Genomic DNA, 11948 nt, shown 5'->3' on the forward strand with positions numbered 1-11948 from the left:
ACATCCATCCCAGCCCCAGTTGCAACTCTAATGGCCAAGTACCTTGACCATCCTGGGCATATTGGGGGGCAGGGCAAACACCAGGCGACCTCCTCCTGCACGGGTCCCCGAGGCTCTGGGCTCATTTCCTAATGAGGTCCCTGGAAGGACTCTCCCTAATGAAACTGGGCCAGTAAGTTCCAGTCTGGGGCCACAGGAGAGAAGGGGGGGATGCAGGAATCTTTCTGGGGGCTTCCAGGCTCCGCCTACCCCACCCAGCACAGGAGGGGGACCCTAGAGGACAGATGGGAGATGAAGGTTTAGAGGTCACAATAAGGCTGGCTGATCTTGAAATGAGCATCAATCATGTACCAGGTGCCGCTCCTAGCACTTTCCATAATCAATCCAGCAGTTACCTCGAGCACAGACAGAGATGGCTTCATTTAAGATGAAGCAGGTGCTCAGAGGTGAAGTAACTTGCCCAAGGTCCCGCAGCCGGGAGAGGTAGTGTGGGCTGACCTCTCACAGATAAGGCAGGGGCCGGAGGGGCTCTCACATCTACGGTTCCCACCTGGCTACATGCATACCAAGCAGAGGTGTGGAGTCAGGCCTGGAGAGGAGCTGGGGTTCAACTTCAAACACAGCCCAAAGTGGCTCACACCTCTGATGTAATCCTCTCTCCCAGTACAGATGGGTAAACTGAGCCCCAAGGAGGGGCAGGGACTTCTCTCGGCCACATGGTAAGCTGGGGCCACAGCGAGGCTGCCTGGTCACTGGGGCAGGGCTAAGAGCCCGGAAGCCAATACTGACAGTGTGGTTCAGCGTCCAGCAGTGACAAGGGCTTCAAGCCTCTGTTCCCAGAGGGGAGACCTCAGAATCTGCAAGGCAGGGAGGGACCAAAGGCCTAGAGGGAAGCCGGGCCACCAGGGAAGGAGGAGGCAAGGGCAGGCACACCACACAGGCCACCCACCGCTCTGCCTCGGTTTGGTCCAATTCACAGCATGGGAAAGACTGGCTGTGTAGAACCTGTACACTGTGGCCCTTGAGGTTTCTGCTACTTTCCAAGGGCCAAGAATGAATATTCCGCACATTGTACAAAACAGGCATCTGGGGTTCAATCTCAAGGAACTCATCCCAGGCCTCCCCACCAGGAAGTGGAAAGGCTGAAGCTAAAACCCAGGGCTGGCAACATTGAGAGGCCTCGCAAGGTGGAGGTCCTAGCCCGGAGAAGCAGGCAGTGGTGGCAGGCAGGGAGGGGAGGAGACCACAGAGTGTCACATAGGCAGCCAATATAAAGTCTGCTCTGGCTGGCTTATAGGTAGTTAAAAAAAAAAAAAAAAAAAAAAAAAAAAAAAAAAAAAAGCCTGGCGTGTTGGCACACGCTTGTAATCCCAGCATTCGGGAGGCTGAGACCGGAGGATCACGGTTCCTGGACAACCTGCTACTTAGTGAGGCCCTCTGCAACTCAGTGAGACCAGGTTTCAAAATAAAGAATAAAAAATAGGGAAGGGGGTGTAGCTCGGAGGTCAAATGCCCCTGGGTTCCATCCCCAGACCCTCAAAACAAACAAACAAACAAACAAAAACCAGCCAGGTCAGAGCTCAGCAAAAATAAAGGGAAGGGGGGAACAAAAACCCCCCAAATCCCTAAGCAGATGCAGGCTCTGCTAATGAATACTTGGCTCTGGCTTTGTGTGTACAGTTTAGACCATGTTCTCTGTGAGGGGCTGAGCAGGCCTGCAGGGTTGGATGGGTTGGATTTTACTGCCTCTGTCCCTGCTTCTTTCCTGAGCTACCAGGAACAGGGGGAGGCTCCTTGGCTTCCCCAACCTGAGGCCTGGCCGTGCCATGAACACCTTAACTCTCCAGAAGACAAAAGAATCTGAGAAGTGCAGAAAGGGTCGTAGAGGCCGGGCATGGTGGTGCACACTTGTAATCCCAGCATTTGGGAGGCTGAGACAGGAGGATCACAGTTGGAGGACAGCCTCAGCTACTACTTAAGTGAGGCCCTTTGCAACTCAGTGAGACCCTGTTTCAAAATAAAGAAAAAAAAATAGGGCTGGGGTGTAGCTTGGAGGTAGAATGCCCCTGGTTTTCATCCCCAGTACTGAAAAAAAAAAAAAAAGAAAGGGTAGTAGAGATGCCATCTTCTGGGTGAGCAGACTCAGAGGGCCACTGGGTGAGGGGGGGCGAGCTGGCTCGGGTGGGGCCGGGCAGCGCACTGCAGGCTATGGCTGGGGAAGAGAGGCTGCCATGCAGGGGGCAGGCTGGGAACAGAGACTGCTGGCGCCTCTCCAACTACAAATAATTCTCTGCCACAACAACCTGGTGGGGGGCTTTGGCTTGTTCTGGGCCACCTTGGTGGGTGTGGGAGGAAACGCATCACCTTGGCCCCAGGGGCTCCGTGGTGTGTCCAGAATGAATGGCCACTTCCCTCTCAAAGCACACCCTCTCTTCTCGAGCACACACCCAAACACAAGCTCGTGTGCCCCTGGCTGTGACTAAGAGGGGGCTCAGAGAGTCGGGGGCAGCAGATGGCAGCTTGGGGTCCAGGAAGCGGGGGAGGAGGGTGGGGAGGAGTGCTGGCTTCGGTGTCCCTGGATCAGGTCAGGAAAGCCCACCATTCAGTTGGGCAGCTTAACCTGGGCCTCTCATCAGCTACTGATTCTTGGGTATCAACCTGGACCCATGGGTGAACCGAGGCCTCCAGTGGACAGCTAACCATGCAGAGCTGGCTGGTCAACCAGATCTAGGGCTGCAGGCAGGAGGGGATGCAAGGACCCTGCAGCCCCTCCCGATCAGAGAGGCTGCCGGGCCCTCCCCACTGGCCAGCTGACCTACATCTCCCCTGCTGCTGCTTCAGCAGCTGGCCTCTCGCTGTGTCCTTGGAGGAGGAGGAGGGGAAGCGCTGATGGTCCTTCTGCTCCATCACTCCCTGTGCCGGTATCCCTGGCTCAAGAGGGGAATGGAAATGCTCATTCCCAGGGCCCAGCTCTGGGTCCCACCCATTTGCACACCTCCATGATGTGGGCTCCTTATCCTCATTTCAGAATGGCTCCTAAGCTGCTGGACCTCACTCCGTTTCTCTCCATCACTGGACTGCATCCAACCTAATCACTGCATAAGGTGGAAGGGAAAGTGGTCCCAGGAACCTGCGCCTCAGGGCTGCTCTAGAGGTGGACGCTAAAATCCCAGCTGCCCTCTGTCTACCAACCCAGAATCCAACTCACCATGCCAGCTGCACTCACCCCAGCCCTCCCTAAGGCCGTAAGGGACACCGAGGGCACAGCCCCCAAGAGGGACGGGCCAAACTCCAACCTGAGCCCAGCTGCAGCAGGAGTCTGCTCAGTGTGGTGGTAGTGGGAGGAAGGACCTAGAAGTGAAGAGGAAGCAAAGTTCAGACAGGGGAGCCCTGGCCCAGGGTCACGCAGCAAGTTGGGGGCAGAGGCAGAACAATGTCTGCAGTGCCATGGAGGAGATGGATTCGGCTGATAGGTTGAGAAGATGAAGGACAGTTTTGTTCTCTTGTTTTGTTCCAGGGGGTGGGGAGTCCTTGGGGCCAGAACATAGTTGCCTTTCGCTTTGTTTTGCTTTGTGTGGCCTAGATATGGCTACTTTGTCCCTTGGGGCTGGGACAAGGTAGGCCTGTGCTCAGGAAAGGGGAAGGCCTTTGGACTGGCGGCCTCACTGGAAAGGGGGGCAGGCAGGGGTGTTGAGAGATGGGGGAACCAAACCTCTCTAGAGAGCATAGTGGCAACAATTAGATGCACAGGCCCAGCTATCCTTTCCCAGTAACTTAAGGAAGGAATCTGACAAACACACAAAGATATAGTGCCCAGGATGCTGCTCCCAGCATTGTGCAGAATAGGGGGAAGAAATGGAAGCAACTAAACAGGTCTATCCAAAGGAGAACATGTCATCCAATTATGGGCAATTCACACAATGCAATACTCTTCTAGCCCTTTTAAACAATGGCATGAATCCACTGTTACTGACACGGAAAGTCATGTACAATGAGGAGAAAACAACTGGCATAATGCGAAAACTGTGGAAGGACACGCTTACCAGTAGTGTCACCAAGGGAGATGGCCACCTTCCTTTTTTTTTTTTTGCTTTGTCTTACTGTGTGTGTGTGGGGAGAGGGGGTTACTGCAAGTATGAAATTACTTTCACATAATAAAAAGTTACTTCCATGGGAAAAATAAAGAAATAGAATCAACTGAAGTAACTTTCAGCTCTAGCATTACCCATAACTGGGCAAATCTGGAGACCTCCCTGAGCCTCAACCTCCTCCTCAGGAAAGTGGGGATGAAAACTGAACCTCACACTGTCTGTCTCCCAAGTGTATCCCCTGAGGCACAACTGGAAAAGTCTGTCCTGTGCCAGGACAGGCTGAGGGCTGGAAACAGAAACAGCCTCCGGGTGGTGGTGATGAAGTACCCTGTAGCCTGTAGCATTGCAAGGCCAGTGACCAGTGCAGGATGGTGGCCAGTGGCCTTCCTCATGGATTCCTAGACTGCAGTCCCCTGGGGGTGTCTGTCTGGTGAGTGCCACAGGGCAGGTATGCGGCAACAGTGAGGGTCCTGGGAACTGTGTGGACCTAGGCGCTCAGTGCCCCAGGCTTGCAGTCTACCCTCCCAGGCTGAGGGTGTGTAGGGGTCTGACAATACATCAAAAGTGGCCAGGGGTGGGATCAGGCACAGTGGGTGAGGAGTTCACGGTCAGGACAGCCAGGTCTCAGGGGCCTGGGGGAGCCCAGGGGCCAGTCCACACCCCCTGGCAGGGCTGGCAGGCGCCATCCCTGGTGAGCCTGAGTTCTGGCCACTGGGGCCTCCGTCTCACCTTTCTGCAGGGTGAGCACTGAGAAGCCCAGGTGCAAGGAGGCAGCCAGGGCCTGTGTGACCAAGAGGACAAGAGGGAGTGACAGGACACTGGACAGAGGCTTCTCAGGACCATCCGGATCGGCGACAAACTGTCAGTCTTCAGTTCCCTTTTCTGAATAGAATAGCTAACAGAAGCCTCTGGAAACTGTGAAGGCTCAGACCCATGGGCGGCTGGGAAAGGGGGCCTTAAGTTGAGGTTCTGTGGGGTCTCCAGAGAAGAGGGCCCCTTCCTAGCCCCAGGCCAGAAACCTAGAGCCAGGGGGCGCTGCTGGACACCACACCACTCCCCACGCTCTCTGAACACCAGGCCCTCTGATCCCGCCAGGGAGGACAGCTCAGAGAGGAAAGCTTGAGGTAGGGTCTGGGTTCTAGACCAGGCAGATGGTCTAATCCAGCATCACCAGCCAAGTCAGTTCTCTCTGTGCCTCCATTTCGTCTTCTTTAAAAGGGGAATAATATGAGAATGGCCGTCATATGTTGTGAGCAGCAAAGCTAAAGAAAGCAAACTGCCCGATACAGTCAGGGGCACCTGGCAGCAGCCACTAGCTGCTGTTAGGAATTCCCTGGGGAACTACTGACTTTGGAGTCCCAGTGCCCAACACAAGGCTGGCAGAGGGAAGGACAAGGCATGCTGTGGGGGCTCAGAAGCTGGAGGACAGGTTGGGAAAGGCACCCTGGGCGAAGTGGCACTGTGCCCGGCCTTTAAAGACTAGGGGGCCTGGGTGTGTGGGCATCTGCAGGGCAGGTGTTACCAGGCCCAGCAAATGCGGGAGGCCTCAGGGCCTGGCTCTAGAGCCCCAGGTCACAGCCCTACGCCCTCCCCAAGTCCCAGAACTAGCTTCCTGGAACAGCATGGGCCTGAAGGTATGACTACTCACCCTGGGGCCAGAAGAGCATCTACCTGTTTCCACCCCTGGAAGGCACCTGATCCACCTGCCCTCTGGGCTCTGCCTCCTTAGGGGTCCCTCTCTGGTTTCAGCCAGGGCTCTATGGCTTCCTGCTACCAGCATTTCCCCAAGGAGGGGATGTTTTCAAGTCAGCTGCCTGCGGACAAGTGGGGAAGAAGCCAGCAGCCCTAACCGCAGCCCAAGTCCTAGCAGGCCTAAGCAGCCAAGGGACCCACAGAGAACCTGGCTCAGGAGGGCCCATGGGAAGGCCCAAAGGAAAGCCTTCAGCAAACACTCCCCAGGTCTGCTGGGACCATCTCCAGGGGCACAGACCTACTCCTAGCAAGCTTGGGGCCTGCAGAGGGAGGCAGGTGCAGCTAGGAGGAAAGGCACTTGGAGGCAAAACAGGACCTGCTTCCTAGGGCCCCAGGCTACTCCTTGTTGAGACCAACCAGACCTGTTGGACTCATTTCTTCCCTGGCCCATCCCCAGGCTGCTTTCTGCCACCTCCAGGTCATCTGGGAGCTGAGTGGCCTTGGGGACTCTCTGGATGTAAGGTGAGCACCTGGTTCAGGAGCCTTCAGAAACATCTGGCCAAGCAGGGGCTCCTGGGTGGCCTGCAGTTTTTCCAGCCCTCAGTGAGACTGCTCCACAGAGGTGTCCCCACTGCCTTTCAAACACACCTACCACTCACTAAGTACCTTATCCCTTTTAATCCTCACAGCACCTCCAGAAGGAGGGAGTACTATCACCCTCACGGCCAATTAGCCAAAAGGTGACAGCCGGGGCATCAAACAGGCATGCCTGATCCAGGACAGCACTGAGTAAAGATTTCCACAAAGGTCCAGAAATCCCTTATCTCAATTCCCCTATCTCAACCTGGGGCAGGGGAAAAGGGAGGGGGAAGGCTTCCAGGAGGCAGTGACACCCACATTGAATCTTTGAAGACAACAGAAAGATCTAGTCAGGGAAGGAGCAGAAAGTATTCAGGGCACAAGGAACGGCACATGCCAAGGCCTGGTGGTAAGTAGCAGAAGGGTGACGGTATTACAGAGCTACAGTCTGGTGGCCAGACTACACGGAGAGGCAGGAAGGGGTGGAGGGGCACCAGGGCTGGGCATGGAGGGCCAAATGCAGAGTCACCCATGCTCGCTTCCTCCTAGGGTACCTGAGAGCTGGAGGGCTCTGGTAGAGTTACCTGGTCAGGTAAAGAAACTGGGGTTCAGAGAAGAGCAGGTGAAGCTGGGCCTGGCATCCAGGCTGCACTCTGCAAGCCAGATGTGGGCTCCAGCCAGGAGCTGTGCTGAGCCCGGACTTCACAATGCAGCTGCCTGGCAGGCCGTGGGCTCCTGCAGTCTGGCTGTGGGAGGCTGGGCTACGGCCACTCTATTCACCATGAGGTGGCCGGGTAACTAGGACCGGGGAAACAAGACAGTTGAAATACACTGGAGGTGGTGGTATGTGAGCACCAAACCAGTCCACCTGTCTACCCACAAAGTCACAGAGAATTCTTCCTTAAGAGCTCATCTGAAGAAGCCGGGCGTGGTGGCGCACGCTTGTAATCCCAGCGCTTGGGAGGCGGAGACAGGAGGATCGCACAGGTTCTAAGCCAGCCTCAGCAACTTAGTGAGACCCTGTTTCCAAATCAAATATAAAATAGGTCTGGGAGTATAGCCTGGAGGTAGAAAAGCCCCTGGGTTCCACTCCCAGTACCACACACACTCACACACACACACACACACGATCTCATCTGAAGAGAAATGGAATCTTGGGATGCCCATCAAAGGTTGCCAGCTAGCTTCAGAGACAGCATGGTTCCACGGCTGCGCATCTGCGTTCATACCCCAGCCGGCTCCCCTAAAATCACTGACCCTTGGGCCAGTTACTTAACCTCTCTGTGCCTGTACAGACTAGGAATGCTTGGGCTACATCACAGGGCTGCCTCGCTTTAGAGAACAGAGGGGCACAGGCGGATATGTGTGAGACCCGGGCCAGGCCTGGCCCACAGCAAGTGCTCAGGAGGTGTTTATCGTGTTGTGGTTGTCACTCTGGAAGAAAAGGCCTAGCGAGAGACCGGAATCCCCACCTCTACCTCTAGACACCAGGAACAACAGGAAAGCGGGGCCCAGTGGGCGGCTGGTCTCCGTGACCCACGCCCACCCCCAGGAATCCCATCTGACTTCCCCTGGCCGAGCCGCTCCTAGGTTTTCTTGGGCCTGGCCCTCTGGCTTCCAGCCCTTTCCTCCACTTTGAAGGTCTTCTGGGCTGGAAACTGAAGCCCCGGGAGCTTTTCCCTTTCCCATCCCACCAGCTACAGCTGTATCTCCAAAGGGCCACGTCCACTAGGATCAGATTAAGAAGGCCTCAGTTTGAGATTCAGCTTCAACCCTGAGGAGCTGGGTGACTCTGGGAGAGGCACATCACCTCTCTGACCTTTGGTGTTCTCTATAACATGGGCTCCATGCCACCGATTTTAAGACAGAAAGCCTGCCAGGTGTGTTGGCGCAAGCCTGTAATCCCAGTACTTGGGTGGCTGAGACAGGAGGATCACAGGTTAAAGTCCAGCCTGAGGGAAAATACTTCAGTGCAGCTAGCAGGTGGCCAGGAGTGGGGGACCCCTCAGATAGAAAAAGAAAGGATTCTAAAGGTGACAGAGGTGGGACACTCATCCATTTCTTTTCTTCTCCAGCTCTGCGAGATGACTTCCTACATATATAACCAAGCATGGAGGGACAGCTATCTTGTTTGGCAGGTGAGGACTTGGGCTCAGAAAAGTCAAGTGGCATGAAATCAACACTCAGCACTTCAAGCAGAGCCGCCGACCTCTCCACCTCATGCCCTCCGAGTCATCGGCTCTTGTCCACTAACTCAGCCTATAAGCCCATCTATCTCAGAACCACAGGAGCCCAGACTGCCCACCTCAGCTCACCTGGCCCCAGCTGGGATCACCCAGCCACCAACTACTTCTCTCCTCCATCTCCCCCGAAGCCTCAGGAAGAGATGGAAAGTGACAGGCCTGACATTTAGAGTACAGCCTGCCAGCACAGCACACTCCCCGCCACAGCAGACAGTGAGTCAGGAGGCAGGCAGCGGTCCTGACCAAGTCCTGTCAGCCTGCAGCCCTGGGCAAACCGCTCAGCCTCTCTGAGTCTTTATCTATGAAGCAGATGACAAGAAATGCAATTGCTTCTTAGCCACCCTCCTAGAGAGCCAAGGACATCAGCATTGCCAGCACAGAGGCTCCCTTCTTCCCCTCTAAGGGGACCAGAAGAACAATTCAGACATGAGACTCAGCCACAGCCATTTTTCACAACTTCAAATGTCCTGGGAAATGGTCATGATTAGGCTAAGACCACTGGAGACAGATGCTTAAATTCAGACTCCTACTTAGAAGCTCAGCTGCTGAGGAGCTCAGCGTAAGCCCCGGGGCCTCAAGGTTTTTGGTCCTGCATTACAGGAGTTGGCATAAGATAAGCATTTGGTGCTTGGCACAGTTAGTGATCAGCACATGTGAGTCTCATTACTTCCAATGACATGTTTTCAGAATTAGTCTTCAGAACAGTCCTGTGAGGTTTCCAGGGCAGGAATTATTAGCCCAGGTGGTCAGGCGGGGAAACTAAGACAAGTGGGAACATGTGCACAGAGCCCACTCTAGGTTAGTTCTAAGAGTGAACAGTGAGGCTACCTGGCACACAGTCAGAAAAACCCAAGGACTCAACAACGTGTCCATCCATGTGTCCCCTCCCTTTCCTGCCCACCGGAGGCCCCCTTCCCTCGGACCCTGTGCTTCCAGGTTGATGGGGTGGGCACGTTCTCCAGAGTACCCAACACCTGGCACAAGGGGGCCTCAGTCATGATGAATGAACGACTACCTGCTACCTGAGTCTGTTCCTGGAACTACACTCCTTTCACCCAGGCAACCACTCCCTAACTGAAGTCCAATCTCACAGACCCCACAGCCCCATAAGGAACTTCAAAATCAGCTGCACCCAGCACCACGCTCAACAAAGGCAGCCGAGGGTTCACCCATCACCTGGGCTTCTCGGGCCCCTTCCAGGAAGTGCACCGTTCTCCCGGCCCCCTCCTTCCTGGTGCCCATGACTCAGGCCTAGACCCGGCTGGCAGGAGAGCGCAGTCGGGTAAGAAGGGTGGCTCGGAAAGGTCTTCACCGTGACTCGACAAAAAAGTAGCGGGCGCTGACGTCCTGCCTGCACCACTACCGGGAGAGCGCGAGAGGATGCGGTCAGGGCGCGGCCGGGGCACGGCCCCTGCGCCCGGCGAGCACACACCGCCGGCTCCACGATTGGTGGCTGGGTCCACGGAGGCCTATGGGGTGCTCCTAGCCCAGCCAATCAGGGGCCCCGGGGAGCCCATTCATTCACAAAACACGGCCAGGAAAAGGAGCTCCGCGCGGCCCCAGCCGCGTGGAACTTTGAAACCCGCGCTCGCCGGGTGGCGCTCAGGTGGAAGCCCAAGGGGGCCGGGGCGCAGGGACGCCCCCGCCCAGACCCCGCCCTGCCACCCGGCGGGGCGCTTCCCGGGGCCGGCCCGCCCGGGATTCCGCCCGGGGTTCCGCCCCGGGCCCCACCAGGACGCGCGGCAGCCGGCTCGGGAGAGCCACCAGGCTGGGGCAGGTGGCCGGCCGCGGCGGGAGCCATGTGCTCACGGAGCGAGCACGGCGCCCGCCGCCTCCCTCCCAGGTCCGAGCGCCCCGGCTGGCCACTCACGGCAGTCGTCCTCGTCGCTGTTGTCCGAGCAGTCGTCGTCCTCGTCGCATCTCCACACCGAGGGGATGCAGCGCTCGTTCCGACAGCGGAACTGGTCCTCTTCGCACTGCCTGGCCGGGCCTGCGTGGGGAGGGGGCCGTGAGCCGGGTGGCCGACCCCGAGCGCGGGGAAGTCGCCGGGAGAAGGAAAGCCGGGGGCTGCCGGGGGCTGCCGGGGGCGCGGGGCTGCGGGCATCCTCGGCCCGAGGGAGGGCAGGGCGCCACGGCCTCCGCGGGCGGCGGGCCGCTGGGTGGCACCGCGAAGCAGGCACACATTTACCGTCGGCGTCGCACGACTCGGATACACCCTCCATTCAGACACCGGCCGCACACCCGACCGCAGGGCGGACCCACCGGGCGCGGGGGCTCCGCGCGGCGCACGCCCGCCCACCCAGGGCCGCGCGGCTCACCCGCACCGCACGCCCCCCGGCAAGTTCTCGGCCGGCGGGCCCCCGCCCCCCCCCCCCAGGGCCGGCGCCCGCGAGCCGGGCCCGGGCAGACCCGGGCGCGGGCCGCGCTTTGTTAGCGGCGCGGAGCCGAGCCGGCCGCGCACGCACCTTGGCCGCCGCGCAGCGGATCCGCCGCGGCCGCGAGATGCTGGAGCTGCAGCAGCAGCAGCAGCAGCGCCAGCGGCCGGAGCGCGCCCCGCTCCGGGCGGCCCATGGCGGGCCCGGGGATCCGGCCGCCCAGCCCCGCGCCCCCCCGCGCCGCCGCCGCCGCGCCTCAGTCCGCCGAGTCCTCGCCGCGGCGCAGGGGCTGCCGCTGCCCCCGCCGCCGCCGCCGCCGCTGCCGCCCGCCCCGGCTCCTCCGCTGCATTTCAAGCAGGTTCGGTGACGCTCGGCGGCGGGGCGGGCTCAGGCTGGGCGCGCGGCCCCGGCCCTGGGCGGCCGCCGCCGGCGCGCGCGCTCCCCCCCGCGGCCGCCGCCGCCCCACGCTCCTCCCGCCGCCGCCGCCTCCCTCCTCCCCCCTGCCTGGCTCCCTCCTCCCTCCTGCCTGGTTCCCTCCTCCCTCCTGCCTGGTTCCCTCCTCCCCCCTGCCTGGTTCCCTCCTCCCTCCTGCCTGGCTCCCTCCTCCCCCCTGCCTGGTTCCCTCCTCCCTCCTGCCTGGTTCCCTCCTCCCTCCTGCCTGGTTCCCTCCTCCCCCCTGCCTGGTTCCCTCCTCCCTCCTGCCTGGCTCCCTCCTCCCCCCTGCCTGGTTCCCTCCTCCCTCCTGCCTGGTTCCCTCCTCCCTCCTGCCTGGTTCCCTCCTCCCCCCTGCCTGGTTCTCTCCTCCCATCCTCCCTCCTCCCTGGCTTTCCTCCTCCCTCGCCAGCATCCCTCTACCCCCGCGCAGGACTCCGCTGCAGACACAGGAGGAGCCAAGCGAGGCTCTTGCTCCCGGAGGTAGCAGACCCAAGGGAGGCAGTAGAGGCTTCCTGGAGGAGGTGACAAGCAGA

At 58.9% G+C, this 11948-nt stretch overlaps 1 protein-coding gene across 8 annotated transcripts in view; it reads right to left on the reverse strand.

Annotated features, from left to right (window-relative positions):
- LRP8 (LDL receptor related protein 8) overlaps window positions 1-11176 on the reverse strand; it is a gene marked incomplete at both ends in the record, with an annotated part of 75702 nt that extends 64526 nt beyond the window's left edge. For all 8 annotated transcript variants that reach the window (XM_080691118.1, XM_080691120.1, XM_080691119.1 and 5 more), the window contains 2 exons: window positions 10476-10595; window positions 11071-11176. In XM_080691118.1, the coding sequence (XP_080547244.1) occupies window positions 10476-10595; window positions 11071-11176 (226 nt within the window). The remainder of the gene's footprint in view (window positions 1-10475; window positions 10596-11070) is intronic.
- Between the last annotated feature and the right edge of the window lie 772 nt (window positions 11177-11948).

Source organism: Muscardinus avellanarius (assembly GCF_963383645.1).
Source record: "Muscardinus avellanarius genome assembly, chromosome: 3".
Taxonomy (NCBI): domain Eukaryota; kingdom Metazoa; phylum Chordata; class Mammalia; order Rodentia; family Gliridae; genus Muscardinus; species Muscardinus avellanarius.